This window comes from Gavia stellata, chromosome 5 (assembly GCF_030936135.1).
Source record: "Gavia stellata isolate bGavSte3 chromosome 5, bGavSte3.hap2, whole genome shotgun sequence".
NCBI lineage: Eukaryota > Metazoa > Chordata > Aves > Gaviiformes > Gaviidae > Gavia > Gavia stellata.
In genome coordinates, this window is record NC_082598.1 from 18070634 (window position 1) to 18087526 (window position 16893).

Below are 16893 nucleotides of genomic sequence, written 5' to 3' on the forward strand. Positions count from 1 at the left end.
TAATGAATCATTGCACCTAGAACACAATGCAAATAAAAAGAGCAGGCTGTCTTTTTCCATCTTGATCTTATTTGCTCGTGTTGCTACCACTACAGTGGAAAGCTAAGATAGCTAAAAATTTATATGTTCCTGGGAATGGGAAGTGCAGTACAACTTCCCTGACAGATAAGATAACGTGAAACATTTCTCCAGCTACAGTCTTGTTTCAATACTTCCTCTCATTTCAGCGGCTCTGAACTTTACAGCAAAACTAGTATCTTTAAAATCTATAAAGCACTCCAGCAAACATGGGAGTGTAAGTTCTGAGAATCTACAATCTCTTACACAGTATGCAAGTTTTACATAGTAAACTATGTATGCTGAGCAACTGTTCTAGCCTCAGGTGTTTTGCTGAAGACACACAATTCTAACCTTGCTGTTCACCCTCATTCTAAGAACAATTCAAATGATACAAAAGAAGATTGAAATACCTCAATCTCTCTATACTTCAAGGTTTTTTTTAGACAAAAGATCGATGGATTTTCAAATAGCTAAGGGTGGCATCAGAACTTTCTGTCCCAGCCCCATTCACCCTCTGCCTTCCCTTTCATTCCTCAAAGATTTATTTGAGTTCAGCAAGGACCAGAACCTGTGTTTGGGGACATGGACATTTTTAACTAGTTATTCTTTATAACCAGTGTGATGGTGCATTCCTTTCCCCTCTCTCCTGGGCTCAGCTAGGCCCTGACCTTTGTGTATTGAGCTGGGCGGTGAAGTGTCCCTTGACCGTTCCAGGAACTCTTACACGGTTAAGGCAGGGAACGGCACTGACTGCACCAGGCACTCCTGTTACCTGACTGAGGTGGGTAATGAGAGCAAGAAGAATGATGAGCAAGCCATCATTCCCTAACAGCCCTGGAGCACTCCTTATCAGGATCGTAACCCAAGTGGAACAACACCATGGTTACAGAAATTCCATCATTTTACTAATTACTAAAGCCAATCATCTTGTGAACCTATAAACAGTGGTCCCAAGCGAGACCCTTTGGGCTCTCCTGGACCACAGCGGGCTGCGACCAGTGCCTCCCTCTGAGTGGGATGCCTCTCAGAGTTTTTCGCAAACTCTCCAGCTTGTGACATTTTGAAGGACCACAACCTGAGCTAAAGTCTCTCCTCCTCGAGACTCAACCCTGGTCCGTTGAGGAATGCCGAGACATTTGAAGTGATTATTTTCACAGAACTCGACAGGAATTTTTAACAGGTACATTTGTATATATCTATAGCTTTACGTCTGTGTGGGTGCGTGTGTGAAACAATCTGTAATCAAGCTATTGTTGTAATTAACTCACTTTGTAAATCTTAAAACTAATCCATGATTAAGTGCTGCTAAGATCTTATGATTTACCTCAAACCGTGAATGAACCTCAAATTGCTGCTAAATACAGACAATCCTTTAGATAAAACCTAGTCCCACACTTGGTCAACGGGATTAGGCCTAGCCACACCCAGACTCCTCTCTGAGAAGGAGTTTAGAAAGCAAGGGGGTCTATTCCAAACCTCGTGACTCAACAGGAGGATTTCTTTATTCCTTGTAGCCTCTCTTTTCCTTTAGACATAAATCATTGACCAAGTTTGATACTAAGTCTGGATTCAGCCGCACCTAAACTCCTCTTGAGAAGTTTAGAAAGGAAAGGAGTCCATTCTGAACCTCATGACTCAATGGGAGGGTCTTCCCTATTCTTTACCCCTTTGTTTCTTCACTCTCTCTCTCTGTATAAATCATTGAGTTGATTCTAATTTGATTTTCCTTTGTATGTTTTAGTAAGTAGTAAAGTGAACCTTGCCATTTAATTCTGTTAAGTCGTATTTTTATAAACTTCTATTAAAATTGCTTTTGCCAATATCCTTGACAGTGATTCTTTAAGTGGCCTAAACCACTCATTCATGACAAACCAGCTATTGAAGTAAGCAACAGACTATAGCGCTCATATCAGAAAAGTACTTTTTATTACCCTCGCAAAAGAAACCTGCCTCAAGCTGGCCAATTATAAATCTCTAAAATCTGTAATTCATCCATAGCAGAGGTATGTCAAAGCACAACAGATATTTTCTCAGGATTTAATCTGCACTAAGTATTCGCTAAACTCAGGTATGAACTGGTTTCTGCTGACCACACAGAATAAAAGCAGGAATTCCACAATTTCTTGATATTTCTGCTGTCAAAGAGAAGGGACGCTTAAAATTTAATCTAGAATAGGTATGTTTAGCAAGGTAAATCCATGTCAGAGTTCCCTTCCCCCGTGCCACCCCCCCCAAAGGATGTGTCATCTAAGTAAAGACTGCACTGTTAGATACACACATACAAAATCTGCTTTCATTCTGATCAATGTACTTTTTTTTTTTTTAAAAAAACACTTAATTCTGCAGTTCTACCTTCTTTTAACTTTTTTAGTATGGTACGTGACATACAGGTAAACTTTTCCCTTTGGTCTGCAGTATTATTGCACTACCATGGACCCTTGTATCTGTAAAAGAAAAAAGCTGCTTTTGCCACTGCTTTCAGTTACACATGACAGTCACAATCCTTCCTGAAAATTGCTGCTAAACGAAATCAACTTCAAAGTCCAAAACACTCTTGTGATTATATTGTTATCAGTTTTGGATAGCAATATTCCTTAAGGCAAAGAAATTATTTCCTTTTTGTAAATGATAATGAGACAGACTTCATTTTTCTTTTTCTAGCTTTACTCTCAATTAAGAAAGCTGCACTGATCTATAATGATTAAGACATGAAGTATGGAAATTTCCTCCCAAATTAATTTTCTCTTTCCATCATTCTAACCAGTCTGTATCTAAAGAATCAAAGTAGGCCTTGCCTACTCAAGGCCTAACACAGACAGAATGACCTTTGCTTTCTGAAATTCCAGTATCTTTCTCTCTTTTCTCAGAATGCTTCTTAACAGCCACTTCTTCAACAAAATCTTGAATCACTATTACCTGTGATAGCCACAGGTGAGCTGACTTAGATTCAGTATTCTAAAGCTGAGAAATTCTGATGCCACTTATTTAACACAGGCAGTCAGAAATGAGAATATTTATCTGCTAACACACAATATGAAAAATGTTTTTAGAAAGAATGTGGGTTTTGGGAGTTTTTTTGTGGGTGGGGTTTTTTGCAGTTTTTGTTTGTTTGGCTTTGGGTGGGGTGGGTTTGTTTGTTTTGTTTGGGTTTTGTGGGGTTTTTTTGTTTTTTTTTTTTTTTTTTTTTTTTTTACAGTTCTCTTACAACATTTTTCCTGGTGTTTAAAAGAAAATGTGAGAGTTGCTTTAAGTGTGAAGTTGATGCAATGCCAAATTTTCCTTCAACCTTATTTTAGTCACGTAAGATAATATTCTTTTTCTATATGTGGATTACTACTTTGGAAAGACAAAACATATAGATATTTGACACAGACACATATTTATTTTTTTAAGGGAATAAGACGTAATAAGTTAATAAATGACAGCAAAACACAGAGAAGCAGATACAGAAATTTACCTTGCTGAGTATTCTGTTCTTGAGTTCGATTCACAGTGAGGTCTAGAGGGCTATCCTGTTCTTCCTGAAGGGAGTTTTCCGTTTGGTTCATTTGGATACTTTTACATATCAGGCTTGGCTCAAACGATGAACCATTTCTGTTCTCTTGAATTTTGCTACTTTTTGAAATGTACTCAATTGCAAACTGACGGATCATTTTTTTCATTAATTCCTGAGCAACTAGGGGAATGTTAGGATCACAGTTCTGAGGAAGATCTAGGAATAAAAAAACAACAACAACACAGGCAACAGATGTATTAAAAAACCCCAAATTTAAGTACTTTTCTTTAAATAAATACTTCCTATAAACACAATAAATGCATGTAGTAAGTGCATGTGTAATGAACACATTAATTCAGATGTCTAGTAAGTTTTTCTTATGAGCATTCTGAACTGGAGGTCACTTGGAAGAACATGTTTAGCACACATCAGTAATTTTTACCTTATTCCTCTGTCATAGCATGCAAGTCAACCTATGTGGGTAGATAAATAATGCAAGTATGGGAGTCAGAATCTGTATTTATTGTTGGTGAATAAGTTGAATTTTCATTTGCAGACTGTTCTTTTCAGTTTTGAAAATGAAGAATTTTGAATAAAACCAGTGAAAGCTAAATAAAGCTATGAATTAATACATAAAGAAGTTACTTTCAAAGAACGACTACAAGAAAAATAATTAAAGTGCAGTTCTATAGATTAGTCCTTTTCATAACATAGAACAGTTGGACTTTTGAGAAGCTGATCTTAAAAAAAAGAGAGAAAAATTTGTTTCAACTACATATTAGATTATAATACCCATTGTAGATTCAGGATTGCAATGTCAAAACTGATATGATGCTACTTGAAATGTCCTATACAAACTGTAGTAATATAAGCAATTTAATTTTACAACAAAGTTGTACATTTTTATTGTAAAATCTTACAGGATTTTCAGGACATTTTCAAGGTGCTACCAATGAAAACATTTGGGAGAAAAGTTTTATTTCGTATTCTAAACTGTATGTACCCTATTTTTTTGTGTGTATGTAACAGTCCCATGGAAAGAAGTGTTTATTTTTGTGCTTTTAAAATGAAAAAAAAAAAAGATCAAACATGAGGTACCTATGACTTTATTTTAATATTACCTGTCAGCTAGAAAAAAGTTAAACCTCTTAACAAGCATAGCTGAAACTACATTTGTGAATCACTGAAAAAAGAATCCTAATAGAAATAAAAGTACCAGAAAGATCAACAAAATAAAGATATGTAACTTAGCATAAATAACAAAATAACAATGTAATTAAGAAGCTCACTTAAAGTAAGCTTACTCATCAATGCAATACTGCATTGATGACTGCAATACTTTATTTCACAAGACAAGCACAATTGCCCGTACTCAAAGATCTATGTTCTTCCTTAAAGTGGAAGTAGTAGTACTCATTTCACTATCCCACTCTTCCTTCTTTCCTTCAACTTTACACACACAAAACAAAAATATCCTTTTTGACATTTTAACCACTGCCCATCTTTGAGTTCACAGGTAATGAGTGAAACAGATTTCATCAAGAAGGGACAGGGATTTAAAGTTTTAAAGTAAGTGTGACCGTGATACAGATGAATTAGCTTTTAGGTCTGCCTTGACTGCCTGAAAGAAATGCAACAGAACATGGTGGCAGTTACTGGGACACTTAAGTTAGTCTGAAACAGAGAAGACAGATGATAAATTGAATTTTGTTTTAACGGAAGTGGAGAAACTGAAAGGACTGGATTGGGTAGATGTTTGCATGCAAAGTGTGTATTTCCTATAGAAATAGTTTGGAGGATCACATGGCATATTTGCTCAAGCATTTTATGCTTGCGAGACTTTATCCATCTACTAGCAAGAGAGCGACTACTGAGACAGATCAAAGAATGCTGCTCAAGTTTAGGATGAACGAGTAGAAGATTTTTTTTGTTTGTTTCAGGTTTATTTGAAACATATTCCATTTTGAGAATTCATTTTCACCAGAGTATTGCAAGGAATTACAAACATGCATGTATGCAATCTGCTGTCTAAAGCATACAAGAAGGCAGCTGACTGATGTTTCTTGTCAATACCTTTTGGCCTTTCAGTAATGCTTTATGAGATAAGGTGAAGCTCCAACGTTTTCACAGAGTATATGCTAGACATCTTGGCTTCAAGACACCTTATGCAAGGCATGACAAAACAAGTCTGCTTATGGTTAAAGCTCTATCTTCCAACAGTCTTTCAACCAGATCTCTACCAAAATTTCTAAAATTGATAGGAGTTTCTAGAGGAGAGGTATGAGGTGAAATTTTAAATTATGGAGGATACCTACAAAGAAAAACATCTCTCATGTTACATCCAGGCACAGGTATTCTTTGTGTATTGGTATTTCCTGATTCCTAAATAATGAATTCAATAAATGTTCAACTGAAATTTTGTCATCCTACAGACACACTTACAAGGAAATAAAAAAACTCAACAAAAGATATTGAACCAGTAAGGCAACAGGTGTAAAAATGGTAACGTATATGCAAAAATAACAAGAGAACAAAGAAAGTTAATAGATGGACTTGAAAAACTAAATTATCTCAGAGCAAAAGTAAGTGTCTGCATGACAGGGGAATCGTAGCTCTAGACAACGAAAACTACTGATCTATAGCTTAGCTTAAAAACAAAACAAACCCAAACACAAGCAAATAAAAATCTGACAGGCAGTAATCAAGACACTCATACAAAATGAAATATACAAAACATCATCAACACTGAATAGTCTGCCAGGTATCTGGTCTGGAATGACCCTGCTTACATAGAGAAATTAGTTTGTTGCATGCACCTAAGAAAAACTTCTTAGAAGACTTTTGGAGAACAGGTGATCATCACTGCAAATGGGAAAGATAGTTATTTTACATCCTGGTATAATCGGTGCCTTTAAAAAGCAAAAGATCATAGGGATGCCTACCATTAGATGTAAAACACATAACCAATTTCTGCTTATTAATCATCATCTCCAGCATCAATTATTATAAAATTGCAAGACAAAACTCCTTCAGAACTGCCAAGTTTCTATTGCCTTTCTATTCCATTTTAGACTCTGCACGCTGGTAATATCCAAGCATAAATTGCTTTTAGACATTTACAGAAGCCCGCTTTTCCATTAGGGGCAAAGTCATCTTTTGACCTAGTTGGAATAACAAAGGATTTATTTTTTGCTCTTGTAATATTTTCTTTACTATTAGCGTTAAGTTTTTCCTAATAATTTCCAAATACTCCCTATGGAAGAATAAATGCAGCAAAATTTCTCATATATTCAACTGCTACAGCTACTGGGCGTTTACAGATTTTAAGTTAATTCACTCTAAAAAGGTAATACTGGGGGGTGGGGTGGGGGAGAAAAGGTATCTCGGAGCATATAATCTGGAAGATGTGCTCCAGGGATGCATCTGAAGTGCTCTCGCTGCTTATGCATATTCAATCTACTGGGCTAGACCACAGTTAAGCTTAACTGCCATAAATGCAAATACTGTCGCTATCACATCTTCAGTATTGACTGTTCTATTGTGCAAATCATTAAAACATAATTCATGTTAGAAGGACCTTGGGAGGTCTCTAGTAAAACTACCTGCTCAAAGCAGGGTTGATTATGAGATCAAATTAGGTTTCTCTGGGTTTTACTCAGTTAGGTCTTGAATACTTCCATGGATGGAGATTGTACAACCTTTCTGGGCAGTCTGTTCGACTGCTTGCCTGTCCTCATTTTTCCTTACACAAAACAGAACCTCTTGTTGCAATTTGTCTGTAATCTACAATGGTGCTTAGCAGGACACTAGGAAAGAGTTTGACCCTGCCTTCTCAGTAACCTCCTCAGAGGTACTGGAAAGCTGCTCTTAATCCATTCCTATTTATGCTGCTTTGCTTCCTCATGGAGAATGAAGCTGTGGATGCGTAACTTGTGTTATGAGGAAGTAGTAACTTAGAGTATTTTTGAAGTTAGAAATAATTTCCCATGGCTCTCCAAATGATATAGAACAGAAATGAGAGATGTGAGATATTTAAAGGAAAGAAGAAAAAGTGATACAGTTTCACATACTATTTTCTTTTTTACACACTGCAGATTTTTGAAAGAAACATAGACTTAAGGGTAAATGCAATGTTTATATAATGTTTCATCAATATAGAAGTCCTGAGTGATCAGAATAGGGTACATGCACTTGAAGTGTTTTACTTAAAGTCTAACTACTTACATTCAATGGCTGTAAGCCTGTATTATTATACAAGTATGCAATGAAAACATGTAGAGACCTGTAATTTTAAGTTCACAGGAGTAAAGTTTCACTACACACAGGAAATTTGTAATTAGTCATATAAAATTTTTAAATGCAATTTAATGTATTTTGGGGTAAGCAAAGTATTAGGTATCTGAGCTTAGTATCACTAGCAAATATTTCTTAACTATTATCAGCAGATGGCACCAGATATACTTTGTATGACCCAAAAAGTTTTAATTTTAAGATGTCTTATTAGGAGTCATGATTATAGCTACTTACAAAGTTTTAAATCTACATGCCTACATCTGTTTAAACTTCTATTTTTCACAGTTGATTTACAACACAAGACAGCTGTATTTACTTCACGGATCATCTGTGTACATACATACTACTTCAAACCCAGCAGAACAGTCTCTAAGGATTTGGAGTAAAAGGTAGCTCTGATGTTCCTCTAGTTTCTCTCAGATCACTGTAGACCTTCTGATATTATTAGGATAAGAGAAGGCTAAATGACACATTTGTATGACATAATCTGTCTTTTTCTCCTTTTGATTGTCAAGATTACAGCCAGAATGCAAGAGAAGGCAGTAATAAAGATGATGTGTAATTATCACTAATTGCAATGATTTTTTTAATTCAAAGCTAATATTTAAGATTAAGACTTCCTCAGTTTACATACCGCACCACCTTGTAACTATTCAAGTTCATATTCTTAACTATTCTGTACATTAACACTATGTGCGATCACTAGACTGCAATGCACAAAGTAACAACTGATTTAACTGATAGTTCAGACTTGCATCTGTATTTGGCAGGACACTGGACAAGGAGTGAAAAGCTCCCAAAACAGTGCTCCACAATAGTATTCTATTTCTTGAAAAACAGTATTTTTTCACTCAAAAGTCACAATAGTGACTTAATTTATCTTTTGATACAATACCAAAAAGCAGTGGCAATCAGCAGGAAATCACAACCCCCCTTGTACCTTACAATCCTGTTACATGAGTAGCAGAACTAAAGAACACTTGGTTGCTTATCAGCATGTTTCCTCTCCTTCTCCCCTTTTCACAAAAAGGCCATGTTTTCTATAACTACCCCACCTCAACAGCCACTGTCCCAGCAATATTCTTAGCTCTACCCATAAACTTGTCCAGCTCACTGTCAGATCACAAGCAAGTTAAATACAGAATACAGCAATTTATGTGAGCCATGAATCATGATTAGTTTCGTTAACTTGACTGATCAAACAGAAGGAATAAGGGCCAAGTTCACTCTAGTCTTCTGTTCTTGTAAACATTCAACGCTTTTCCTTCCTCTACTCAGATGGTAATTTTCATTACTCTATATACAGTCACATCTCTAAGGATTTTCTTAAATGTAGCTGAAAATGACCAAGAAATTCAGAAGTCAGTGAAGACAGTAATACTGGCAGGCAGGCAACACAAAAATTATGTTTTACTTCCTTAAGAAAGCAGCTGAAATCCTGCTAAACATTCCTTCCTGATGAATTTGAGAAAGAGGGATAGCAAAGATGTCGTACAAATTTACTGCACAAGCTGTGATAGAGTTATCAGTTCTTACAGAAAACCTTTCAGATTTTGAAAGGACAATTTAGAGTACTTAAAATTATTAAATAAAAGGAACTGCAGGTATGGGATCAAGTAGTGTGTACATCTCAAAACTACACCTCAGAAAGTAACATTTTTTTTTTAGTCCGAGATTATGTGTGCAAGATTACATTTTCACAGGTTTGCCAAATCATATATACACTGTCCAAGAAGCATAACCAGCTCGTGACATCTGAGATATAACTAAGCAAAGAACAGGACAACTGAGAGTTAAATGCAGGTAGATGGTATGGTGCAAGGAAGCCATAGTTACGAATAGAAATATTTTAGAATACGAGACAGATACCTAGAAACAAGAAAGAACTTCAAAAAGCTTACAGGGAAATTATTTTGGTATGGAAAACATGGCACTGAAGATATTTGACAGAGCTGCCCAGAGAATCTGGAAAGATTCAAGACATCCTGACCATTTTACTCCCTCTAATTTTGTGCCTCAATTCCTTAATTTCTACAGAAGCTTTTCAGGTTTCTATCTTCTCCTGGTGGATCATGTCCTGAAGACAGAAGCTGATCCACAACCACGAATGTATTTAAATGACCTTTTTTGTTGTTTTCATTTAAAGAGGTCACATTAATACTGAATGGAAAAAAAAGCTTCCAAGAACATACAGCGTGGATCACTAGAAAGCCAGAAAATTAATAATCCATAATCAAAATGTCTGATCAAGCTCTTAAACAACTGTGGTTCTGCCATGTAATGATGATCACATATGCCACATTCTACAATATTCATAGTTTTAAAAAATTACTAATATGTATTTTTTTAAAGCACATCATGGTTTTTCCTTGTAACTGCTTTTTTGACAAAAGAAAATGGATGTATTTTAATGTTATATAAGTGGAAAAGTATCACAGTCTACCCTGCTTACAACACCAAATGAGCAGAGAGAGGTGTCATAGCCAGGAAGAAAACATCTTGTTTTTAGATATATTGTTTAATGCAAACAATCAACATTTAATGACAAAAACTACTTTGGCTTTACTGAGGTGTCTGCTGAGGATAGGACTTTCCTACAGACAACTACCTACCAAACTAGTCTTTCACTAACACATAGCCAAGATAGGTTCCTAATAGGAAGACTTTGTTACTTATAGCCTCTCAAGAGTTTAACCATGTTGGCAGTAACTCTATCATCTTCTTAAAAGGAAAGAGGAATCATTTTTCTCAGGGATTCTACAGACAAATCCTCATCTATGAATGCCTGAAGGTTGTATGCTGTACACTATGATATAACGTGGCTGCATGTTTCGAGATCTTCTGAACTAGTTTCCTGATGTGAAACCAAAAAACCCAAACAAAACCCAAACCCCAAAACCAGTCTGCAAATTAAAAAACCCAGCCATATACTAACTTGTTCTAAAATAAAAGGATAATGAGACCAACAAACATAACTCTCAAATCTGCTCACTAGTCTTAGAAGTTGTTCACAGAGGCCCTAAATCAAACTGTGCTAGTTATGATAGTAAGAGACAGTATATGATCTTGAGGAGTTTGCAGTCCAAATAAGTGAAACAAGTGTTACTTTCATTTTAAAGAGAGCTGACCAAGAATGCTACATTTTTTTTTTTCTGACAATGAGAGGACATCTGTTTTAGTACTAGGTATAAGAACTGTTTCTTAGCTAAACAATTACTTGAAATTTTTTGATTCCTTTTTTCCTAAGTTGATAACTGATCTCAAAAACCTACAAAAATTCAGAAAGCAGACTTGGGATTTTCCTAGTAAAAGTCTTCATCTTCCTCCCACGAAGCCAAGACAATTACTTAAATACCTCATAAATTGGTTTCACATGCCCTTTGCAGATACAATTTTTTTTTCGTTTTCACTTCGCACAATTTGAACAACTTAAGAGACTTTGCTGGAACCTGAACTGAAGCAATATTTTTAGAAAACTCTTCAGCAAAGTACCACTTACCCAAGAATACACAAGTCCTTCAGAAAATCACAAAAACAATTGTAAAAGACTTTGTTTTTCAATAGACAAAACCTTTTTAACCTAGCATTACTGATCTGGCAGATCAAAAACCTAAGGAAGATGCTAAAAGCCAAATGCTCTTTGTGAAGAACTTCACAAAAGTCACTCACTCTCGTAAGGTGAGGTCATGCCAAGTTTCACTTCTTCCATGATAAAAGTTCCTCTCAAAGAGAATCAGAAGGCAGCATCTCCAGCAGAAGTATAAAGCAGGTGAATGTTGAAAAACACTGTACATCAAGACCAAGAAAAGATCTGAGAAAGAAATTTGAAGGAATTAAAATACCCGCCTAGGGAGATGCTATGCAACTTGGCCTGTGATGAAAATCTAATAAGAATTTCAGAAGTAATGAGCTGGCAACTTCACTGGATGTTCCATTTCAAATGGAAAACAGTTGGTTTTAAAGAAAGCCAAGGAATGAAGATGGACTCAAAATGCTGTTGCACTCCATTCAAAGTTCTTTAAAGCCCTAAGCAAAATGTAGGCTGAACAGACAGATGACCTGTACAGAAAAAGATTCCACTCACCCCTGGTTCAAGGGCATAGTAATCTTACTGCTACAGCAAGGTAAAGCGAAGAAAATTAACTTTGTCTTTTTCTCCCATCTATGTGAAGAAAGAGAATGTGTCTGACTCTAATTCTTTGTTAGAACAAGAGAGGGCTGTCACCCTAGTCATACTCAGCTATTTTGACATCCAAGCACACCTAATAAACCCAAGAAAAACCTGTGAAAGTTGGAGTTACTGAGTAGAGCTGCATTCACATTCCTTACACAGAAATTTAAGGAAGAAAATTAGTATTTTTGCTGCTGTTGCCAGTGACTAGCTAAGTAACCTACGTGAATCAAGCTGACTTGTCAGTCACTCATGTTCTGCTATAACTTGCTGAGTACCAAAAGAACAAGGATAGTCAAAGAATTAATGAGTTACTACTAAGTACTGTATTTTGACAAGAAGTTTCAACCTCTGACTCGAATGTATTTGAGGTAGCAGCTTTTGTGCAAGAAGATCCCAAATCCCATTTTGTAATCTTTAAGACACATTCTCTCACCTAAAACAGTCTTCCTACTGAAAACTAGAAGTGAAAGTTTAGGAACAGAAAACATTTAAAAGCTTAAAATTCCAGAGAATGGCATCTGAAGTTGGCATGAAAACAAAGTAGCAGCTCATGGTAAAAAATAAAATAAAATAAAATACTGTGGACAGGGATTCAAGCAAATAACACACCATGCAATAGGACTAACTAACGGCAATGGCAAGCAAGAATAGTGCTTCATTTGGTGATTCAAGTAAGCAAAGAAAAAGATTAAGGAAAACCAAAGGAAGAAAGAAGAGAAACCGCATTCAGTGGATACATAAAAACTATTTAAGAATCAAAAATCAACCCTAAATCATTCCCTTCTTCTAGATTTGTGTCATATCTCTTAATATAAAAGGCATGCTTTTATTACCTTTCTTTCGAAAGAGTGCATTTAGATAGTTTTCTGCTTGGCATTCAATCTTATCAGTGTTGGACTGGCCCTGAGATGACAGTTCCTCTGTAGGCGTTGACTGTGAAGAACCGGTAACTGATGCACGATCCTAGAAGACATATGAAGATTTTAATGTCTTTCAGAAGTTAGTCTACTGGTAGCACAGTATACAACTAAACTATTGAGCTATTGAGTGAAAAAGAACCACTAAAAATATATTTACTTTAAAGCCAAACCACCTCACGCCCTCTCATAGCCAAACTACCTTGAGTGAAAATGCAGTATTAACCTACTCACAAAATTCAATTCTCTGATTCTTACTTGCATACCAAAAATTGGGTGTTGGGGAGTCACGCCTGATATCACGTTCATACTTACACTGACTGTTTCTTTGTGTAAATTACAAAAGGAACATTTCTCATCCATAGACCAGTCAGTTAGCTCTTCTGGCTCACAGTCTTAAAAGAAGAAAAAAAAGCTAGATGTTTTAAAAAGTAAAAACAGATTTTGAGAACAAAATACACATCCTACAATTCTCTTAAATAAATTCCATCATAATCTCATATGCATTTATTGGTACAATGTAGTCAGTAGTATTCAATTCTTCAGATATTTCCAAAGTCTTGTCTGGCTCACATGGCTCAACTTTCAAATAGCAGAGGGCACCTTTCTTAACAGGAAAGGTAAACTCATACATTTCAATTGATTACCTATAATAGTTACTGGAGGCACATGAATACTGTAAATAAAACTCTGAATTCCAGTCATCATTCCTTTTAACAAAAGTGTGCAAACTTGTAGCAACTAAGCTAGGAATTGGGATACGGACTCCTTGCCATTTGAGCTACATGTGTTGTACTTAGAATATTTTAAATTTATTTTATACCATCACTGCAAGTAAACCAAACCCCTATACTCACTTGCAGCACTTGATTTATTCAGAAAACTTTAAAATACCTTTATATGTTTTATCAGAAGATGTACTTTGGTCTTAAGGGAACACAGGACTTAAACAGATCACCTGTATCAAAGTCCAGTCTTCTCCTACTGAATGGAGACACGCCATGTATTTTCTTTAAACAAGTTATTAAGCTTCATTTCAAAAGTTAAGAGTTTTCCACCACATACTCTTCTCTTCCCGAACCACCAATTGCTTTAAAGCTTTTCCCAAACCGACTATGCTAATAGTTAAAATTAACCTTCTAATTTCTTGTTTAAATTTAATCATGGCAAGTTATTCCAGTTGGCTTTTGTGGCAACATTGTTCATGGGTATTTAGCACCTTGATGTATTTACAGAGAATATCATTATCCCCCCTTTACACTTCATTTTGCTAGGCTACTCTAGTCCACCTGGTTTACTCTTATGAGATTCAACCCCATCTTTTCTGCACCACTCTCACTTGAACACCTGTTTCCTGAACACAGGTGACCAAGATCTCAACATAGTGCCTTTCTTTTACATTTACATCAGACTTCCTTAAACTGTAGACAGTACTTTTCCTACAGTATCCTAGTTATGCATGAGTCTATCACAGCTGCAGCATTTTGGCAGGTGAATATGAACCCGATTAACTACAACACCAAGGTCCTCTCCATCCCATTCATTTCTAGTTCATGTGCTTACAGCCTAAACAACTTCCCCCCCCTCCCCCCCCCCCCCACCCCCAGCTGCCAAATAGATTTTGTCCTTTTCTCTGTACCACTAAATTACAATCACAGTTCTGTTAGGGAAGTTCTTGAGGTTATCTGCTTTCAATAACACACTGTGGTAGGTTGACCTTGGCTGGCTGCCAACACCCACCCAGTCATTCTCTCACTCCCCATCATCAACAGGGCAGAAAGAGAAGATAAGGTGGAAAAACTTGTGGGTCAAGATAAAGGCAGGGAGATCGCTTACCAATTACTGTCACAGGCAAGCCAGACTCAACTTGGGGAAAATTAATTTAATTTATTGTCAATAAAAATAGATTTGCAGAATGAGAAAGGCAAAACTAAAACCACCTTGCCATCCCTTCTTCCCAGGCTTCAACTTCACTCCTTCATACCTGACTCTTCTACCTCTTCCCCCACCCCAAAAAACACAAGGAGGATGGGGAACAGGGGCCATCCTCAGTTCATAGCAGTTCCTCTCTGCCTCTCCCTCCTCTTCACATTTTTCCCCTGCTCCAGCGTGGGGTCCTTCCCACTGGCTTCAGGCCTTCATGAACTGCTCCAGTGTGGGTCCTTCGCACAGCTGCAGTTTTTCATGAACTGCTCTAGCATGTGTCTTTTCCACAGGGCACAGTCCTTCAGTAAGAGACCGCTTCACAGGCCCACAGTTCCTGCCAGAAAACATGCTCCTGCGTGGGCTCCTCTCTACAGGCTGCAATTCCTGCCAGGAGCCTGCTGCAGCAAGGGCTCTCCATGGGCTGTAGCTTCCTTCAGGGCATCTCCACCTGTTCCAGTGTGGGGTCCTCCATATGCTGCAGTCTGGATATCTGTTCGGATGTGGTCCCCTCTGTGGGCTGCAGGGGAATCTCTGCTCCGGTGCCCAGAACACCTCCTCTCCCTTCTTACTTCTCTGACCTTCTTGCTGTCTGCAAGGTTGTTTCCCACTCCCCAGCCCCTCCAAACTGCTGAGCTTTTACCCTTTCTTAAATATATTATCACAGAAGCACCATCAGAAATTAAATCAATCTGAAAAAATGAGGTTCTTAAGTTGAGTGCAAACATAACCCAAGTAACTCTGTATTATTATTTAAATCTAGTTTTCTCAGCTCCAAAATGCTAATTTAGAACAGAATTCTGTATTAACAACGTGTTACATGCTTCCAGAGATGCAAACAAGCAGTTTTGACAGGTTGGACAGCTGATGATCAAAAACAGACACAGGATTTTTCTTTACTGGACAGTAACAAAAGGTCATGAGTTATTTTTGCTGAATTAACCTAGCTATCCCAGCCTGTTAGAGCTATTCCTTTAAGATGTCCACAGATGAAAAAACTCCACACTATTCTTTCATAACAAGTTGATGTTTTCATTGTTTTCCTTGCATTCATGATAAATCTACTTATGAATGTTGGGATTCTGCGTATATCTCCAAGACAGGTTTTATGTTTTCAGAGAAATTCTTCTGTCTTGGAATCCTGAAGTTCCACTGTTAAAAGTCTAACTAGAGAGCAATCCTTGTGTGTCGCCAAAAAAGCAAACCTTAAGAAACATCAGCTCTACATAATACTAAATTTATTCAAAGAAGTATAAACCATGTACAACATAGCACATTAAGTATGCCAGTGAGCTAAGCAAAACTGCCATCAGATAGCAGATATATACCAGAAAAATCAAATGCCAGGCATCCAACAGTCTCAGGTCACCACCACAGGAAACATACTGAGACCAGTATTAGTTTTTAACTACAGATAGACAATCATACTCTCAGAAAGATCAGAGGCACAGATGGCACTTTAAGCAGAACAAGCTTTCTCTTAGCTACATTTAATTTAGAATCATGATCACCTCCCCTCTCCATTTTATCTTGCTTAGGGTCAGCTGATGAAAGAGTCATTGACAACCTACAACACTAGCCAGCCCATGAGAAAAAGTTGTTAAGATTGTGCAAAGAGCATTTTAATACTAAGCATGGTACAGATTATTACTTGAAACCAAAGCCATTTAGTACAAAGCTGTTAAACCTATTTCTATTTTTTAAGAATGAAATGGTGATCTTTGACAAAAGCTACTATCTTTTTTCATGTAAGCCATTCAAAACTTTGTTTCCCCAAACCGTTTCTCCCAAGGAGTCATGCTGAATTAAACAAATTAATACAGACATCTGTAGTACTGGACAGATTCCATGTTTACCACTTAAAATGCGAAATAATTATCTAGTAAATCTAAATATGAGATAGCTTAGAAAAATTCAACCCTTACTTTCCTGTATTTTCTGCATTTATTATAATGTCCCAAAAGATTTTCCAGCTATTTGTCACAATTCTGAACAAATCATCCCCGTCCTTTTTATATGGCACTACTGAT

The 16893-nt window shown here is 36.7% G+C and overlaps 1 protein-coding gene across 1 annotated transcript in view; it reads right to left on the bottom strand.

Moving 5' to 3' along the window:
* LCORL (ligand dependent nuclear receptor corepressor like) overlaps positions 1-16893 on the bottom strand; it is an 87519-nt gene that overhangs the window by 36890 nt on the left and 33736 nt on the right. Inside the window, exons 3-5 of the mRNA XM_059817901.1 lie at positions 13256-13335; positions 12857-12986; positions 3518-3772 (exon numbers count right to left, since the gene is read on the bottom strand). Coding sequence (XP_059673884.1) covers positions 3518-3772; positions 12857-12986; positions 13256-13335 — 465 coding nt within the window. The remainder of the gene's footprint in view (positions 1-3517; positions 3773-12856; positions 12987-13255; positions 13336-16893) is intronic.